The sequence below is a fragment of the Saccopteryx bilineata genome, chromosome 4, assembly GCF_036850765.1.
Source record: "Saccopteryx bilineata isolate mSacBil1 chromosome 4, mSacBil1_pri_phased_curated, whole genome shotgun sequence".
NCBI classification, from domain to species: Eukaryota; Metazoa; Chordata; class Mammalia; order Chiroptera; family Emballonuridae; genus Saccopteryx; species Saccopteryx bilineata.
The window spans coordinates 78,149,109-78,166,297 of record NC_089493.1 but is presented as its reverse complement, the minus strand read 5'-3'; the positions used below and the strand labels follow the sequence as shown (position 1 = coordinate 78,166,297).

The 17,189-nt window shown below is 37.9% G+C and overlaps 1 protein-coding gene and 1 pseudogene across 3 annotated transcripts in view; both read right to left on the bottom strand.

Annotated features, from left to right (window-relative positions):
- UBR1 (ubiquitin protein ligase E3 component n-recognin 1) overlaps positions 1-17,189 on the bottom strand; it is a 181,514-nt gene that overhangs the window by 93,866 nt on the left and 70,459 nt on the right. For all 3 annotated transcript variants that reach the window (XR_010731307.1, XM_066276885.1, XM_066276886.1), the window contains exons 13-20: positions 15,791-15,890; positions 15,134-15,262; positions 11,707-11,887; positions 8,331-8,392; positions 8,017-8,127; positions 6,774-6,839; positions 6,430-6,531; positions 538-601 (exon numbers count right to left, since the gene is read on the bottom strand). Coding sequence is in view for 2 of the 3 variants with exons in the window: in XM_066276885.1 (XP_066132982.1) it covers positions 538-601; positions 6,430-6,531; positions 6,774-6,839; positions 8,017-8,127; positions 8,331-8,392; positions 11,707-11,887; positions 15,134-15,262; positions 15,791-15,890 (815 nt within the window). In the remaining variant the exon portion in view is untranslated. The remainder of the gene's footprint in view (positions 1-537; positions 602-6,429; positions 6,532-6,773; positions 6,840-8,016; positions 8,128-8,330; positions 8,393-11,706; positions 11,888-15,133; positions 15,263-15,790; positions 15,891-17,189) is intronic.
- On the bottom strand, positions 2,633-3,192 carry LOC136333912 (NADH dehydrogenase [ubiquinone] 1 beta subcomplex subunit 8, mitochondrial pseudogene; annotated as a pseudogene).

Sequence of the window (17,189 nt, the reverse complement as noted above, 5' to 3'; positions counted from 1 at the left end):
ATTTAGCTAATGGTTACAATCCTCACTAGGTACTAGTAATACAGAGCAGTTTGCTGCAGCAAAGTTAAGAAATAAGACCCAGAATGAGAAGTCAAGAACTTTTACTAATCTGGTAAAATCAACAGATACTATAACATAGAACATACAAAAGTAAAATCATGGCCAATATTTGCAGAGTAAATTAATAGGATGACACAATGAAAAAATATTTTAATTAGACCTATGTTACATTGAAATTTATATATATATAAAAAATTTAGTACTCAATGTATAGTTATTTTTTATCTACATCTATACGATAAATATATCCCAGACCTCTATAAACAAGTCTAAATAATTATAAATCGATATTAAAAAGTAAAGACATAATAGCTGAGCTTTTTTTAAAGGTGGGTTTCTAAACATATTAAATAACATTAGTCACATTAAAAAATGTTCTTTATTTGGGAGAAGAGCAAAATGATAAATTATAGCTCTTATTAATGTTCTCTCCAAAAAGTAAATCATGTTCTATTTCAAAACATGTTTTAATCTTACCCACAATATAGATGAGGACTTGAAGCATTTCTTCTATTAATGTATTATATTGTTTAATCAAATCCTACAGAATCAAAAAACAATAAATTAGTCATATAAGAACCAAAAACCTTGATACAACATACATTTTTGGATCAGACTCATGGTCCTGCTGGTCCAGTATTTCCTTTCAGACCACAGCACAGAGAATTAGGAAGTGAATAATCCCCTTTTTGACATTTCAAATTAAACAAGGTTCCTAATACCTAATGAATGTAACAAGAACTCAATAACAACTGTTAAATACTATTATTGTATTAATTATCCCTCATATATCCTTAAACCAACAAACTAATTCTAATCTTTACCTTTTCCTCCACTACTGGCTTCCTTCTTACCTGGGTTGGTGAGGCACATTATGGTGAGAGTACCCTTTCCTAACACAGTTCTCCTTAAACACTGTTGTAAATTAGATATTCATTTTCACTATGTATTAAAACATGACTAAAAAGTAGCTTTGTATTTTATACCCTATTCTTTTTTTTAAATTTAATTTTAGAGAGAGAAATGTTAGAGAGGAAAAAAGAGAGAGAGAAACATTCTTTTGTTGTTCCACTTATTTATGTATTCATTGGTTGATTCTTATATGGGCCCTGACTGGGGATCAAACCTGCAACCTTGGTGTATGGGGACAGTGCTGTAACCAAAAGAACGATCCAGCCAGGGTATATCCTATTTTTTGGCCCTTTACAAGTGACTTATAACTTGAAGGAATAAAATAATGTATTTCACTATCTGAATCAGTAGCTCTGATTGAATCAAGAGCTACTTTATAAGCTGGTATCAAATATTAAAACAGTGAAGATGTGACAAAACTCTATGAAACAAATTATAAACTATGAAAAATATAACAAATACAATAAATGAAGAATTAATAACCTTACTAAATATACTAAATAAAGAACTTTTACAAAAACAGAAAAAGGGCCAAGGATAGGAACAGATAATTCACTAACAAAAGGGGGGGGGGGAAAGGCCAACGATCATGAAACAAGGTCAACTGCACTGATAATTAAAGAACTACAAATGAAAACGAAAGACTATCTTTCACCTGTCAATCAAAAATAAAAAAATATCAGTACCATGCCCTGGCTAGATAGCTAGGTTGGTTAGAGCATTGTCTGGAAGTGCAGAGGTAGCCAGTTCACCCTGTTAGGGCACATATTGTCATAGATCAATGTTCCTGTCTCTCTCTTTCTCCTCTCTCTAAAATCAATAAAATAAAATAAAAAATAACAGTGCCATCTATCCTAATACTAGGACCCAGGACCAACACATGCAAAGTAGAAACCAAGGGACATTTTTTTTTAAGATTTTTTTTATTTTTATTTTTTTTATTTTTGTATTTTTCTGAAGCTAGAAATGGGGAGAGACAGTCAGACAAACTCCCGCATGCGCCCGACCAGGATCCACCCGGCATGCCCACCAGGGGGCAACGCTCTGCCCCTCTGGGGCGTCGCTCTGCTGTGACCAGAGCCACTCTAGCGCCTGGGGCAGAGGCCAAGGAGCCATCCCCAGCACCCGGGCCATCTTTGCTCCAATGGAGCCTCGGCTGCGGGAGGGGAAGAGAGAGACAGAGAGGAAGGAGAGGGGGAGGGGTGGAGAAGCAGATGGGCGCCTCTCCTGTGTGCCCTGGCCGGGAATCAAACCCGGGACTTCTGCACGCCAGGCCGACGCTCTACCACTGAGCCAATCGGCCAGGGCTGAAACCAAGGGATATTACTGGTTAACTATTAGTTGCTCTTTCATGGACAGTGATTTGCTGGTCTTTTCCCAAGCATCTAGCCCAGTGATCAGAAATCTAGTCAGTGGGTAAAATCCAGCCAAAAGCTTGTTTTTTGTATGACCACAGTGGCTAGGAATAATTTTTACAGAATGTACAATCAGTTGGATGACAGGGAACACTAGCACTGAGCTTCAAGTAACATGTTACACCAACAAGAAAAAATTTTTCTCTCTCATTTTTTACACAGCACTAAGTTTTATCAGGGATTTCATTAAGGTTAAATCTCTAGAAATGAGAGTCAGTTGGGGGTGCAGAGCACATGAAGCCTCCTCAGATCTCATAGTAAACCAGGGGCTCAGGATCTTTGGAAGGCTCACTGCCTTGTTCTACGTACTGATTATTATAAGGATACTGCTTTGGTCCCACAGTTCGGTAGGAGAAATAAGTCTCCCCTACCCAAAATATGAACACCATGAAGGCCACGAAACCAAAGTGGTGCTTAGACATGAGATTCCAAGAAACAGGTGTGGGGATGCATCCACACAGTTCCTGGTACAAATACCTAGGGCCCAGTGAATGGGTTTACCCCATTTCGATCTCAGGTCTGGATGATCCCAGTCATACCATGGCTCCCTCTTGTACTGTGAGCAATTGGGGAACTTGGGGTAAGTTCCACAATTAATGCTTGCATCTGGATATAGCTCGTAGAATTCTACCTGCATATTATACTTCTTGGTGGAGGTAGCTCTTTCTTCTGGGGTCTTGGGATCAGGCTGCAGGAGCATGTCCTTGGCAATGTGGGAGTCTGTCCATGCACCATGTGCCCAGTTTCCCTTTGCAGTTATTATATTACAAGCACCACAATCCCCTCTGTTCCTGGCAGCCGCCATCTTGATGTTCTTACCATTTCCAATTCATTCTTTTCATTAATACACTTGTACTACAAAACCTTGAATCAATTAATATCAATTCTTAATTCTATCAATAAAAATTGTGGAAGTTTATTTTCTATTTGGTATATAAGAACCTTATATACACTCAATTTGGCTTCTTGGCCCACTAAGGTCAATAGGTATTACTGTTAAAAAGGGAGCCAATTACTGTTTCACCAATTCTTACTTTATTTATATGTAATTTAAGTGTGCTACTTTGTAGTTATCATTTTTGAAATTCACTATACACAGGTATATTTATTCACTATACACAGGTTCTCTCTTTATCGCTGTTATTGTTTTATATTTTCAAAGGAAGCTCACATTTTTAGGCTTTTTGGCAGTTTGTTTTGGTGGGTGCCAAATTATATGCAGTGTGATAGTAAAAGGTAATTGAGATCATCTAAATATATACTTTAGTAAATAAAATCCAAGAAGGCAAAAAAAAAAGTGCCATTACAGATATAATATACTGCTAGAGAAAGCTTAAACCAAAGTAACTTTTCTGAGAAAAATGTGACAATATATATTAAGAGTCTTAAGAAAAAGCCCAGTTTTTTCCAGCAAATCGACTTAAAGAATTTATCTTTTTTTTTCTCTTTTTAAATTTTATTTTTTTAATGGGGCGACATCAATAAATCAGGATACATATATTCAAAGATAACAAGTCCAGGTTATCTTGTCTTTCAATTATGTTGCATACCCATCACCCAGACTGTCCTCTGTCACCTTCTATCTAGTTTTCTTTGTGCCCCAAGAATTTATCTTAACAAAATAACTAGGCAAGAGGTACAAAGATGTTTATAAGACCAAAAATCTAAGAAAGCTCTTCAGCAATAAGAGACTAAAGTATAATGCATTCAGACAGTGTAAAACTACCATATTCCCCCATGTATAAGATGTACCTTAATTTTGGGGCCGTGTGCTCGCTTTGGCAGCACATATACTAAAATTTTGGGAAATTTGAAAAAAAAATGTATTATATAATGTTATTGAACTCATAAAATTCATACAACTCCTCATCACTGTCAAAACTCCCATCCATTAGCTTGTCCTCATCTGTGTCTGATGACGAATCACTGTTTTCATATTGCCTTGTCTTCAGTTCCATCTATGGCATTTGAAATGCCACACTTCTTAAATGACTTGACAACTATCTCAATCTTGATATTATCCCAGGATCTTTTCACTCAGGTACTCCACTCAACCTCTGTCATGAAAGTGGACAATCACTTCTCAAGCATGTCTTCTGTTGGCATTGTTTTGCATTTGAAAGTCAGCATAGGATGCAGCTTGGTTCCGTTGGCACAGCAAGCTAGAACAACTGTATAATGGCTCTTTTCATGTCCACCTGTCTTCACAGTTTTCACCCGCTTATCAACAGTTCTGTTACTTGGAACATCAAACTGAAGGGGGACTTTGTCCATATTTGCAATCTGTCCGAACTCAAACTGATGCGTCTTCTGACATTGAAAGACTACCAGTGGTAGTCAACCTGGTCCCTATCGCCCACCCGTGGGCGTTCCAGCTTTCAAGGTAGGCGGTAGCGGAGCAACCAAAGTATAAATAAAAAGACAGATTTAACTATAGTAAGTTGTTTTATAAAGATTTATTCTGCCAAACAGCGAAAATCTGACATAAAGTACTTGGTAAGTAATTATTATTATATACTTTAACTTGCTGTATAAATTTTATAAAGTTATTTCCCTACTTTATAAATCACCATTACTGTGGAACTGGTGGGTGGTCAGAAAATTTTACTACTAACAGAGATACAAAAGTGGGCAGAAGGTATAAAAAGGCTGGACTAAAAGATGAAATTCAAGGACCTTCTACTCATAGCTTTTAGGCATCTTTTGGGCAAGTCTGGTGCATATACGCATGCTTAGTCCATTCTGTTTCATGAATCTGAAGCACCAGTTGTGTCCTCCTTTGAAATCAGTAACTTCTTTTTTATCAGCAATTCTTCTTGCCTCATGCTGTACCATCTTTGTGGACACAGGAATTGCAATTGTCCTTTGCTCTTCAATCCATATCTTCAATTCCCTCTCTAAATTGGGCCATTTTGCTGACTTCCCTCTCATGGCCTTCTTCTGCTGTGGCATTTTCAGTAGGGTTTCTTCTTCCTGTAGCCAGTCTCAGATTGGTTTCTCAGTTGGAGGAGGACAAAACTTACATTCAGCAGAATGATTTCAACTAACTTTTGCAAACTGGATCACTTTTAACTTGAATTCAAAACTGTACGAAAATCTTAACTGAACCATTTCTGGGCAGAACATGGCAAAAGATAACCTAGTGTAATATACCGGTAACAAGTATGAAACAATGTACACAAAGACAACAAGTGCAAAAAAGCAAGAAATGCAAGTAAAAAAATCTACAACCACTGTTTAAGACGCACCCAGTTTTTAGACCCCAATTTGTTGGAAAAAAAAAAGGGGTGTGTACTATACATGGGGAAATACATATGTATACATAAATATATACGCATGTTAAATACAGTGTGTCCGTAAAGTCATGGTGCACTTTTGACCGGTCACAGGAAAGCAACAAAAGATGACAGAAATGTGAAATCTGCACCAAGTAAAAGGAAAACCCTCCCAGTTTCTGTAGGATGATGTGGCAACATGTGCGCATGCGCAGATGATGATGTAACACCATGTATACAGCGGAGCAGCCCACGGCCATGACAGTTGAGATGTGGACGATACAGAGGAAAGTTCAATGCATCCTGTGGCTCACTAAATTCAAATCTGTGACCAAAATGCAACGTGAATATTGGCGCGTTTATAATGAAGTGCCACCACATAGAAATAACATTACTTGGTGGGATAAGCAGTTGAAGGAAACTGGCAGTTTGGTGGAAAAACCCCGTTCTGGTAGGCCATCAGTCAGTGACGAGTCTGTAGAGGCTATACGGGATAGCTACCTAAGGAGCCCTAAAAAAATCTGTGCGTGAGCCCGCATCGAACCGCACTGAATAGGTATGAAACTGGGAAGGTTTTCCTTTTACTTGGTGCAGATTTCACATTTCTATCGTTTTTTGTTGCTCTCCTGTGACTGATCAAAAGTGCACCATGACTTTATGGACACACTGTATATGTGTGATTTTTGCAGATATACATGAAGAATAAAAATCTTGAATAAAATCAGAATTGTTAACAATTAACTGACATCTCAGTTTCTGTTGCTTACCTGGTCTTTTGTGGATATAGTCTTGTTAAAAGCATCAGCAAGTTCATACCTCTGAAGTATCAGTAATAAGAACTTGTTGGGGTCCATTAAAGATGCACCAATCTGTGAAAAACATACAGCATCACAGTTCTTGTGTAATAAATGAAAAACATTTTGTTTCCAGAATAATTATAAAGTCTGCAGAAGATAATGCAGTAGTCCCTTCCATTTCTAAAATATAAAACCATATTTAAATAGTGATAAAATTTTAAGTAACTAAGTTAAAAATAATTATAAATCTTTTATTACAAGGAATCTAAGAAGGAAGGCTAAGACATAAACAGTAGAAGTAATTTAAATATTACCTGAAGCATGATGATATCTTTATCATACATTTCTTCTCTGCACTTAACATCTTGGTAATAAAACACCTATAAAATAAAAGGTAGAATAGAAGCTATAAGAATAACTTCATTTCAAACAGAATCCTCAATATAAACTATTCTTAAATCTTTCTCTAAAAAAACAAAAACAAAAACAAAAGCCTTTCTCTAAACTAGAAACCCCAAGAACATCTTAGTGGCAAAAAATAAGTTATAAATCTACAAATCATTTTAAGGAATTTGTGAGGATAAAGAGAGAAAAATGTGGCATAAAAATATTTCAGAGTTAAAATGTTCTGTATTAGTTATAACTCTCAACATATATAGCAAAAAAATCTATTTTCCCTAAGTGCATAATACCCACTTCAGTAAAAGTAAACCAATTTCTACATTCAATCATAACACCATTTTCCTCCTAAGTGGTAATGTAACAATTTCTATTTCAACACCTTTTAGGAAATGCACTTCTCTTTTATCTGCTCTAAAACAGAAGGAAAAATTGTATGGTAGTCATCAATCAAGAAAGGTGGTAGGAAGACTACAGGTCCCCAACTAAGGTAATATTCTGAAAAGACCTGTGTTAATGGGCAGGTTTCTGGTAGTACTACTGACTTTTACCTAATCATTGACTCAATAGGATAAAAGGAGATATGTCTACATGGTCACTATAACTTTCACTTCTCAGCTTATACAAGAATATACTGAAAGCAAATACAGGCAGTCCACAAGTTGCAAATGAGATAGGTTCTATAGGTTTGTGAACCTCTTTTTTACAAAGATTTTATTTATTGATTTTAGAGAGAGAGAGAAATGGGGCAGGGGCGGAAGTATTAACTCATGGTAGTTGCTTCTTGCATGTGCCTTGACCCGGCAAGCTCGGAGTTTTGAAGTGTTGACCTCAGCATTCCAGGTTGACACTTTATCCACTGCACCAACACAGGTCAGGCTGCAAGTTTGTTTTAAGTTGAATTTGTATGTAAGTTGGAACAGGTACATTTACCTATTAAAAGCAACTTAGGACAGATGTTTGTCTTAACATAGTATTTATTTTTACCTTTCTATACATATAAATATTTAAGCATTTTCAAACCTACAGAACCTATCTCGTTTGTAACCCAGGGACAACCTATACTCAGCAAAATCCAAGGACACAAGGTAAAATGATATTTTTTAAAAATCAGAAAATGAACACATTCATAAATGTGAATAAGTGGCCTTGCCATACCTGGCTAATGAGGGAGAGCCCATTTCTTCGCCACATCTCAGCAACAACCTGGGCAACCAGTACCAGACAACGCAAAGGATATTCCACTAGAACCTCTACTTGAAAGTCCTCCTGGAACAGAGTGAGGTCAATTTCAATGTACTATGCATAGTACATTGGACTCTTGTAGATTTCAATGTACTATATACAGATGTAAAATTACTAAATGGAAATTATTCAGGTGGGTTTCAAAATATTATTTTTCTTTCCATTCATCAACCAAGAGGGGTTTAGAATAGGATATAAGCAAATCAACACTTAATATAGTCACTTACAAAAGGTACAAATTCATGGAGTCTTGCAATTGTGCCCAGCTTACTTAAACGCACATGAAGACCTAAAGGTTAAAAAAAGAAAAAAGAAAAATGAGAACACTGTAAGTCCAGTTAAATCTGTTTCTTAGTTAACTCGTCAAGTATAGAAATATAGTATGTGAGATTTAAATATACATTTACTGAGTTTAGAAATGACACCTCAGAATGTAAACTTTTGATTTCTAATTTTGAAAGTGTTACTAATATATCTATTTAAGACCCTACACTGTTAAGGCATGCTTACACATTAAAAATAATATGGCCTGACCAGGCGATGGCGGAGTGGACAGAGCATTGGACTGGGATGCAGAGGACCCAGGTTCGAGACCCTGAGGTCGCCAGCTTGGGCGCAGGCTACTCTGGTTTGAGCAAAGCTCACCAGCTTGGACCCAAGGTCGCTGGCTTGAGCAAGGGGTTACTTGGTCTGCTGTAGCCCCACAGTCAAGGCACATATGAGAAAGCAATAAATGAACAACTAAGGTGTTGCAACGAAAAACTAATGATAGATGCTTCTCATCTCTCTCCGTTCCTGTCTGTCTGTCCCTGTCTATCCCTTTCTCTGACTCTGTCTCTGTAAAAAGAAAAAAAAAAAAAAAAGGCTGTGGAAGAATGGCTCAGTGGCAGAGCGTCAGCCTGGTGTATGGATGTCCTGGGTTTGATTCCCAGTTAGGACACATAGGAGAAGCACACCATCTGCTTCTCCACCCCTCCACTCCCCCCCCCTCCTACAGCCATGGCTCAACTGGCCCCAATAAGTTGGCTCCAGATGCTGAGGATGGTTCCTTGGAGCCTCTGACAGAGGCACTAAAAATAGCTTGGTTGCCTGGCATGGCCCCAGATGGGCAGAATATCACCCCATAGGGGGTTTGCTGGGTGGATCCTAGTCATGGTGCAAGTGGGAGTCTGTCTCTCTGTCTCCCCTCTTCTCACTTAAAAATAACAATATGCTGTTTCTCAGGATATGCTTATTTTGTTCATAAGCAAGCATCAAAAGAAATAAAAACTTATCTAAGCACTTTTTATAAAAATAAAAGTGCCTGACCAGGTGGTGGCACAATGACTAGAGTGTCAGCCTGGGATGCTGAGGACCCAGGTTCAAAACCCTGAGATTGCCGGTTTGAGCATGGGCTCACCAGCTGGACTGCGGGGGTCACTGGCTTGAGCATGGAATCAGACATGACCCTATGATCACTGGCTTGGGAAAGGGTTCACTGACTCGGTTGGAGCACCTTGGTCAAGGCATATATGAGGAACAATCAATGAACAACTAAGGAGCCACAACTAAAAGTTGATGGTTCTCATCTCTCTCTCTTTCTGTCTCTCTCACTAAAAAAAATAAATAAAAAATAGAAGAAACATAAAATAACATGTCAATTATATAATATATAAAAATTAACAAGAAACAAAGCTAAGACCTAAACTTAGGAGCTAAAATTATAAAATTCTTAGAAAAAAACATAGGGAAAAAGCTTCATGGCATTGGATTTGGCAATAATTTCTTGGATATAACACTAAAAGCACAAGTAAGCAAAGAAAAAATAAATTAGACTATATCAAAATTAAAACCTTTTGAGCACCAAAGGACACTATCAACAGAGTGAAAAGGCAACCCAAAGAATGTGAGAAAAAATTTACAGATTATGTAGCTAATAAGCAGTTAACACTCAAAATATATAAAGAAATCCAATAACCCAACAACAAAAAATCTGATTAAAAAATAGACCAAGGCCTGACTGGGCGGTGGTGCAGTGGATAGAGCGTCGGACTGGGATGTGGAGGACCCAGGTTCGAGACCCCGAGGTCGCCAGCTTGAGCGTAGGCTCATCTGGTATGAGCTAGGCTCACCAGCTTGAACCCAAGGTTGCTGGCTCCAGCAAGGGGTTGCTCGGTCTGCTGAAGGCCCGCGGCCAAGGCACATATGAGAGAGCAATCAATGAACAACTAAGGTGTTGCAACATGCAATGAAAAACTAATGATTGATGCTTCTCATCTCTCTCTGTTCCTGTCTGTCTGTCCCTGTCTATCCCTCTCTCTGACTCACTTTCTGTCTCTGTGTAAAAAAAAAAAAAAAAAAAAAAAAAAAATCAATAAATAAAATCTCTTTAAAAAATAGACCAAGGACTTGAACAGACATTTCTGCAAGGAAGATATACACATGGCCAATAAGCCCAGGAAAAGATGCTCAATATCACAAATCACAGGAGAAATGCAAATCAAAACCACAATGAGATATCATTTCATATTCATTAGGATGGCTATCAAAAAAAAAGTAACCGTTGATGAGGATGTGGAGAAACTGGAATCCTTGTGCATTATTGACAGGACTATAAAATGGTGCAGTTGCCATGAGAAACAGTATGGCAGTTCCTCAAAAAAATTTAAAAGGCAGATATTTGTACACTCATGTTCATATCAACATTATTTACAATGATGAAAAGGTGAAAACAACAGAAGCACCCATTGCTGGATAAAGGGATAAACAAAATGTGATACATACATATTTTAGAATATTATTCAGCTTTAGAAAGGAAGAAAATTCTGATATATGCTACCACATAAACTTTAAGGACATTATGCTGAGTGAAATACGTCAGTTATAAAAGGATAAATGTATGATTTCACTTACATGAGGTACCTGGAGAAGTCAAGTCATAGAGACAGAAAGTGGAATGGTGGTTGCCCGGGACTGTAGGGAGCAGGGAATGAGCAGTTACGTTGAATGGGGACAGAATTTGAGTTTGGGAAGGGGAAAAAAATTCCAGCTATGGATGTTGGTGATGCTACACAAAACAATGTACTTAATGCCACAGATCTGAACATTTTAAGTGGTTAATTTTATGTTATGTATATTTTACCATGATTAAAATATATACACTTCTACAAAGTTGTTCTTTTTTTAAAAAAAAAAAACCTGACAGGGCCAGTTTACATGGAAATGCAAATCAAAGAATGAATAAAGATAATTTATGATCTTTTCCTTTTAGTTGTGAAAAAAACTGACATCAACAACACACTGGTGTAATTAGGCAGAAAAGAGGTTCAAAACTAGCAACAAGATTTTACTATAATAAAATTTAGGTGGGAGATGAGTTATCAAGTAGTCCTTAAGTGTATATACATTAATTGACCAGGACCACAAAAGGCCAGGGAAAGCAAGCACGCTTAGATGTTTAGTCAAAGCTCTTTGAAGGGCAGTGATAGTAACAGATCCTAACTGCAGTATCTAACCTGAGCATGTCTGTACATACTGAACATAGAATAAAAATAGAAATAGTCCCACTACTCCAAATATCTAGGAAACAAAGCTGATAGAAACATGCAAAAAACAAACACTCACCAGCAAGAGTCCGAGAGAGTGGAAGGTGTATGCTTACAAGATCTTCAGATACCCTGTAGGACTTAGTTTCCAAAGTATGACCACACAACTGCACTACTGTCTTGCTACTAGACATAAAACTTGTACTACACCTCATCACAGCTTTGTGACATTCTTTATAAGCCACTAGTAAAAGTTCTTCCTAAAAGAAAAATGCAAATAAATTGACAAATTATCTACCTTACCATATTATTCAATAAATATTTACAAAATACCAGCACAAAATTATTCTATGTATTCTCAGGACTTCCTCCACAAAATCTGCAAGCCAGTATGAAATATAAGACAGATAGACACACATGCACACACTCTCAGTCAAGGTAAAAAATTGTAAGGACCATTATCATGTAGATGGTAGCAACTAATTACAATAAGAGGGGGGAAAAAGAATTAAAAACAATTGAGTGGGATTGAAAGAATATGCAGAATTTAAGTAAGGGGAAAGATGAGAAAATGGTGGCATTGTAAGCAGAGATACAGCCTAAACAAAGAGAAATAAGGGGAAGTACAAGTCCTGTTCAGGTAGTAGAGAGGAATAAAAACTAGATAAATCAAAGGGTTTATGGATAGAATTAATGAGCGATTAAACTGGAAACGTGCATGTGAATATATTTATGGTGTCTGAAACATAATAACGGTCACTTACTACTTAAGAAGAATTAATGGGTGTCAACAGAGTAGAGAGAGTAATGTTAGGAAACCAATAGGAAGATTACTACAAAGGTTAAGTGTAAGGTGATCAACTAGAGTGGGGGCAAAAAAAGAACGAATCCATAAGAAATGTTAGGATTATAAAATATATTTAGGAGAAGGAAGAATCAAATCTAGGTGAGGATGACAGGGAAAGAGAAGTCAATGGTCACTTTTTAAGACAGTGTTTCTCTTCTGTCTTAAAAAAAAATAGTGGCCCTGCCCAGTTGGCTCAGTGATAGAGCATCGGCCAGGCATGTAGATGTCCTGGGTTTGATTCCCAGTCAGGGCACACAGGAGAAGCGCCCATCTGCTTCTCTACACTTCCCCCTCTCGCTTGTCTTTCTCTCTCTCTGTTCTCCTCCCCTCCTACAGCCATGACTCGATTTGAGTGAGCTGACCCCAGGCACTGAGGATGGCTCCATGGCCTCCATCTCAGGCACTAAAAAATGGCTCTGGTTGCAATGCAATAGAGCAAGGGCCCCAGATCGGCAGAGCATCGCCCGCTAGTAGGCTTGCCAGGTGGATCCCAATTGGGGAGCATATAGGAGTCTGTCTCTGACTCCCTTCCTTTCACTAAATACAAAAAAAAAGAGAAGAAAAAGGAACACTATGATCACATGAACTATCTCTCTTAGAAATTAGTCCATTAACTAAGGGTTTGAGATATTCAGTGGCTTAAAAAAAATCCTATTTGAACTTGTTCAACCTAGCATTTCCCAATCTTATGTGAACACAGAACTTTTATTCTTGTCAAAAATCTGATAACAACTGAACACAGAGAATGCAATGGCTCTAAGATTTCTTGTATGGATGAATGTATGAACCATAGTTTCATTAACAGAACAAGGGCAGTCAAGAAGTAAAACCACAAGCTGTAAGTAGAAGGAAATGATGGCAAATCTATTATATTCTAAATTTGAAATATAAATTTAAGATCTAAGCAGGAAAGTCTAGCACAAAGAGAAGTGACATTATAGCGTGGGAGAGTCAGCTCTACATAAAGTTAATTGTTGTGGCAGAAATAAAAGTTCTGTAAGAAAGACAGTATTGGGAAGTGCCTCATTTAGTAGGTAGAAGGAACTGGAGAAAAAAAAAAGCCATCACTGACTGAAATGGGTTGTCAATAGAAATATTAGGATAATGTAGGTTTGTGAAAATTAGAGGGAAAGTTTCAAAAAGACTAAGATACTCAACAGAATACAATGTTATTAGACATTTTAAGAAAGATGGGGACTTAGAAAAGACCTCTGAATTTGGTTACCAAATAGATCCTTTGAAATTTTTTCAAAAGTAGTTCCTATTTATTGGTAAGGGCAGAAGCCAGACTCTAAATACTGGTTTAGAAGCTAAAGAGTGACAATAGTTGACATAGATGACTTCAGGTCTGGCAGATGTCAAGATGAACAATAGATACTTTGACCTCATCTCCAAAAATTATGCATGCCCTCCATAAGACTAAAGGGAGGAAAAAAAATATGTGCTGTGACCAGTTCTTGGACAGTATTTCCTGTCTTTTTTTTTTTTTTTGTATTTTTCTGAAGCTGGAAACGGGGAGAGACAGTCAGACAGACTCCCGCATGCGCCCGACTGGGATCCACCCGGCACGCCCACCAGGGGCGATGCTCTGCCCCTCCGGGGCGTCACTCTGTTGCGACCAGAGCCACTCTAGCGCCTGGGGCAGAGGCCAAGGAGCCATCTCCAGCGCCCGGGCCATCTTTGCTCCAATAGAGCCTCGGCTGCAGGAGGGGAAGAGAGAGTCTGAGAGGAAGGAGGGGGGTTAGGGGTGGAGAAGCAGATGGGCGCCTCTCCTGTGTGCCCTGGCCAGGAATCAAACCCGGGACTTCTGCATGCCAGGCCGACGCTCCACCACTGAGCCAACCGGCCAGGGCCTATTTCCTGTCTTTATTGTTCTATAAAGCTACTGTGCTAGATTAAGGTCTTTTGTGTCTATAAGAATGACTATCGCCTGGCCTGTGGTGGCATGGTGGATAAAGCATCGACCTGGAATGGTGAGGTCGCTGGTTCAAAATCCTGGGCTTGCCTGGTCAAGGCACATACAACAAACAATCAACTAACAACTAAAGTGAAGCAACTATGAGATACCTCTTACTCCCCCCTCTCTTTCCTCTTTCTGTAAAATCAATGTTAAAAAAAAAGAGAGCATGACTGTCACTAATTGTTAGTGGTGGAGCAGAAGAGGACAAAGAGAGCTAGAATACACTTTACAGAGGTAGTAAAGACCAGTACGGGGACTTTTATTTTTGTTGTTTTTAATAGGGGAGTCCTATGTGTTTACAGACAGATGAGTGAAACAGTGGTAAATACCAGAGGAGATAACTGAGGAAGCAAATACCAGGAAAAAAAAACAGGTTGGGACAAAGCCTAGGTAGAGACATTAGTTTTACAAAAGAGATAAAAAGAAGAGAGCAATAGAAAAGATACAGAGAAACTTAGTCAGTGAATAGACTAGGATGCTCTATTCCTCAGCTAAATGAAACTACTACAGAGAGAACATTTTCTAATTAAGTGTAAAAAACTGAATTTTTCTCCTAAATTTACTGAGACAAGTTCAAATATATAAGAAACTACTTAAATAATAAAACTTTACATCAAGGAAGTGGCAACATAAAATTATACTATTAATAACCACTAGAGTACTTAAAAAGGCACTGCTCCTACTAACAATTTTACTTACATCACAAGCACACCACTCTTGGAACATGAGTAAAATATTCTTCAATTGCATTTGTATTGCAATGGCAGCCTCCCAATCAGGATCCACTTCTATGTGCTGTCCAACTTGTCTTCTGATTTCTTCCATTCCCTGTAAGAATAGTGGTTAACATACACATATGGTCCCTCTTTTTCACTCTTCTATTAGCAAAATATAACACTGTCAGGATTCAGTCATTATATGCATAGCTTTTTTTTTTTTTTTTTTTTTATGCACAGCTTTTTAACATGGCTATTATCCTAGGTCAGAATGCAGGGATTCAAATCCTAGCTCTGTCACTTTCTAGCCGTGTGACCCTGATCTAATGATTTCTAAGTTTCACTTCCCGTAGAAATAAAAAAAAGGGGGTGGGATAGTAACTACCTCGTAAGATTGCTATGAGGCTCAAAAAGAGATAATGCCTGTAAAGTGCTTACTACAGTACATGGTAAACATTTAATAACATTAACAGCAATAGCAGTGTTAACTAAGGTATATGGAAAGACCTATTAAAGCAGGACAGTGGGGCAGTGTTTATTTCTACTTTGTTATATTCTTCCTCAAATAAAACCAAAATTTGATTTAAAAATATTAAAGATAAATTTATCTTACTGACTAATGTACAGAATTATATCATACCTGCATACAGGTAAGAATCTTCAAAAAGGATCGAAAACCTTCAAGGAACTGCATTCTTAATTTCTCTGTCCATACTGTGGGCTTGCTGATTAGGATATACCTGTAATTTAAGAGATAAAGAATTATTTCACTTCACTGTTTTGAGATAGTTTAAGGTTCTCAGGGCTATAAACAATAGTGATTCATCAATATTATGTATTCTAATTACTTACCATTAGACATTCTGGCAGAGCTAGAATTATACCAGCAAAATGTGAATGCTCCACAAGTCGCAGATATCAAAGCTAATCCCAACTTCACTCAGAAGTTAGCTCTGATTAAATGAACCCAGAAGCAAATTAGCCTATCACAACTGGATAACCACAGTATTGATTTTCTGAGACTACTTATACCCTTAACCCAAAATGCCAATGAAAATTGCCTTCAGCCTCAAAATGTATGTAAAAACTGCATGTGTAGGATGTATGCTATTGGTGCAGATAAACTATTTAAAAATATTTTGTAAACTATAAAATACTTATTGTGCACTAAAATTACACTCCCCCTGCCCAAAGACATGCAATCATAAGAATTAGAGAAAATTTGCAACACATATATCAATAGTAGTTTGGTCCAAGAGGATTTACCAACTTTGCTGTTGCTGCTCAATGTATAATGATTAAAGATTTGTGAACTTCTGCACTGGTTCTCCAGAGCTATTTATTCCTGCTACCTGATTGAAGCACAATCAATATACTACAGTTGGGGAAAAGAAGTGGGAGAGAGAGGATCAGGAGATATGGAACTGGTTTCACATTCAATGAGAACAATATTTATCATGAAATGACTTCTCAGGAAGAAATCTAAATAATTATTAAAAATTATTTTGGCAACATCAGGCGGTGGTGTAGTGGATAGAGCAGGGGTCCCCAAACTTCTTACATAGGGGGCCAGTTCACTGTCTCTCAGACCGTTGGAGGGCCGGACTATAAAAAAAAAACTATGAACAAATCCCTATGCACACTGCACATATCTTATTTTAAAGTAAAAAAACAAAATGGGAACAAATACAATATTTAAAATAAAGAACAAGTAAATTTAAATCAACAAACTGACCAGTATTTCAATGGGAACTATGGGCCTGCTTTTGGCTAATGAGATGGTCAATGTGCTCCTCTCACTGACCACCAATGAAAGAGGTGCCCCTTCTGGAAGTGTGGCGGGGGCTGGATAAATGGCCTCACGGGGCCGCATGTGGCCCGCGGGCCGTAGTTTAGGGACCCCTGGGATAGAGTGTTGAACTGGGATGTGGAGGACCCAGGTTCAAGACCCTGAGGTTGCCAGCTTGAGCGCGGGCTCATCTGGTTTGAGCAAAGCTTACCAGCTTGGACCTAAGGTCGCTGGCTTGAGCAAGCAGTTA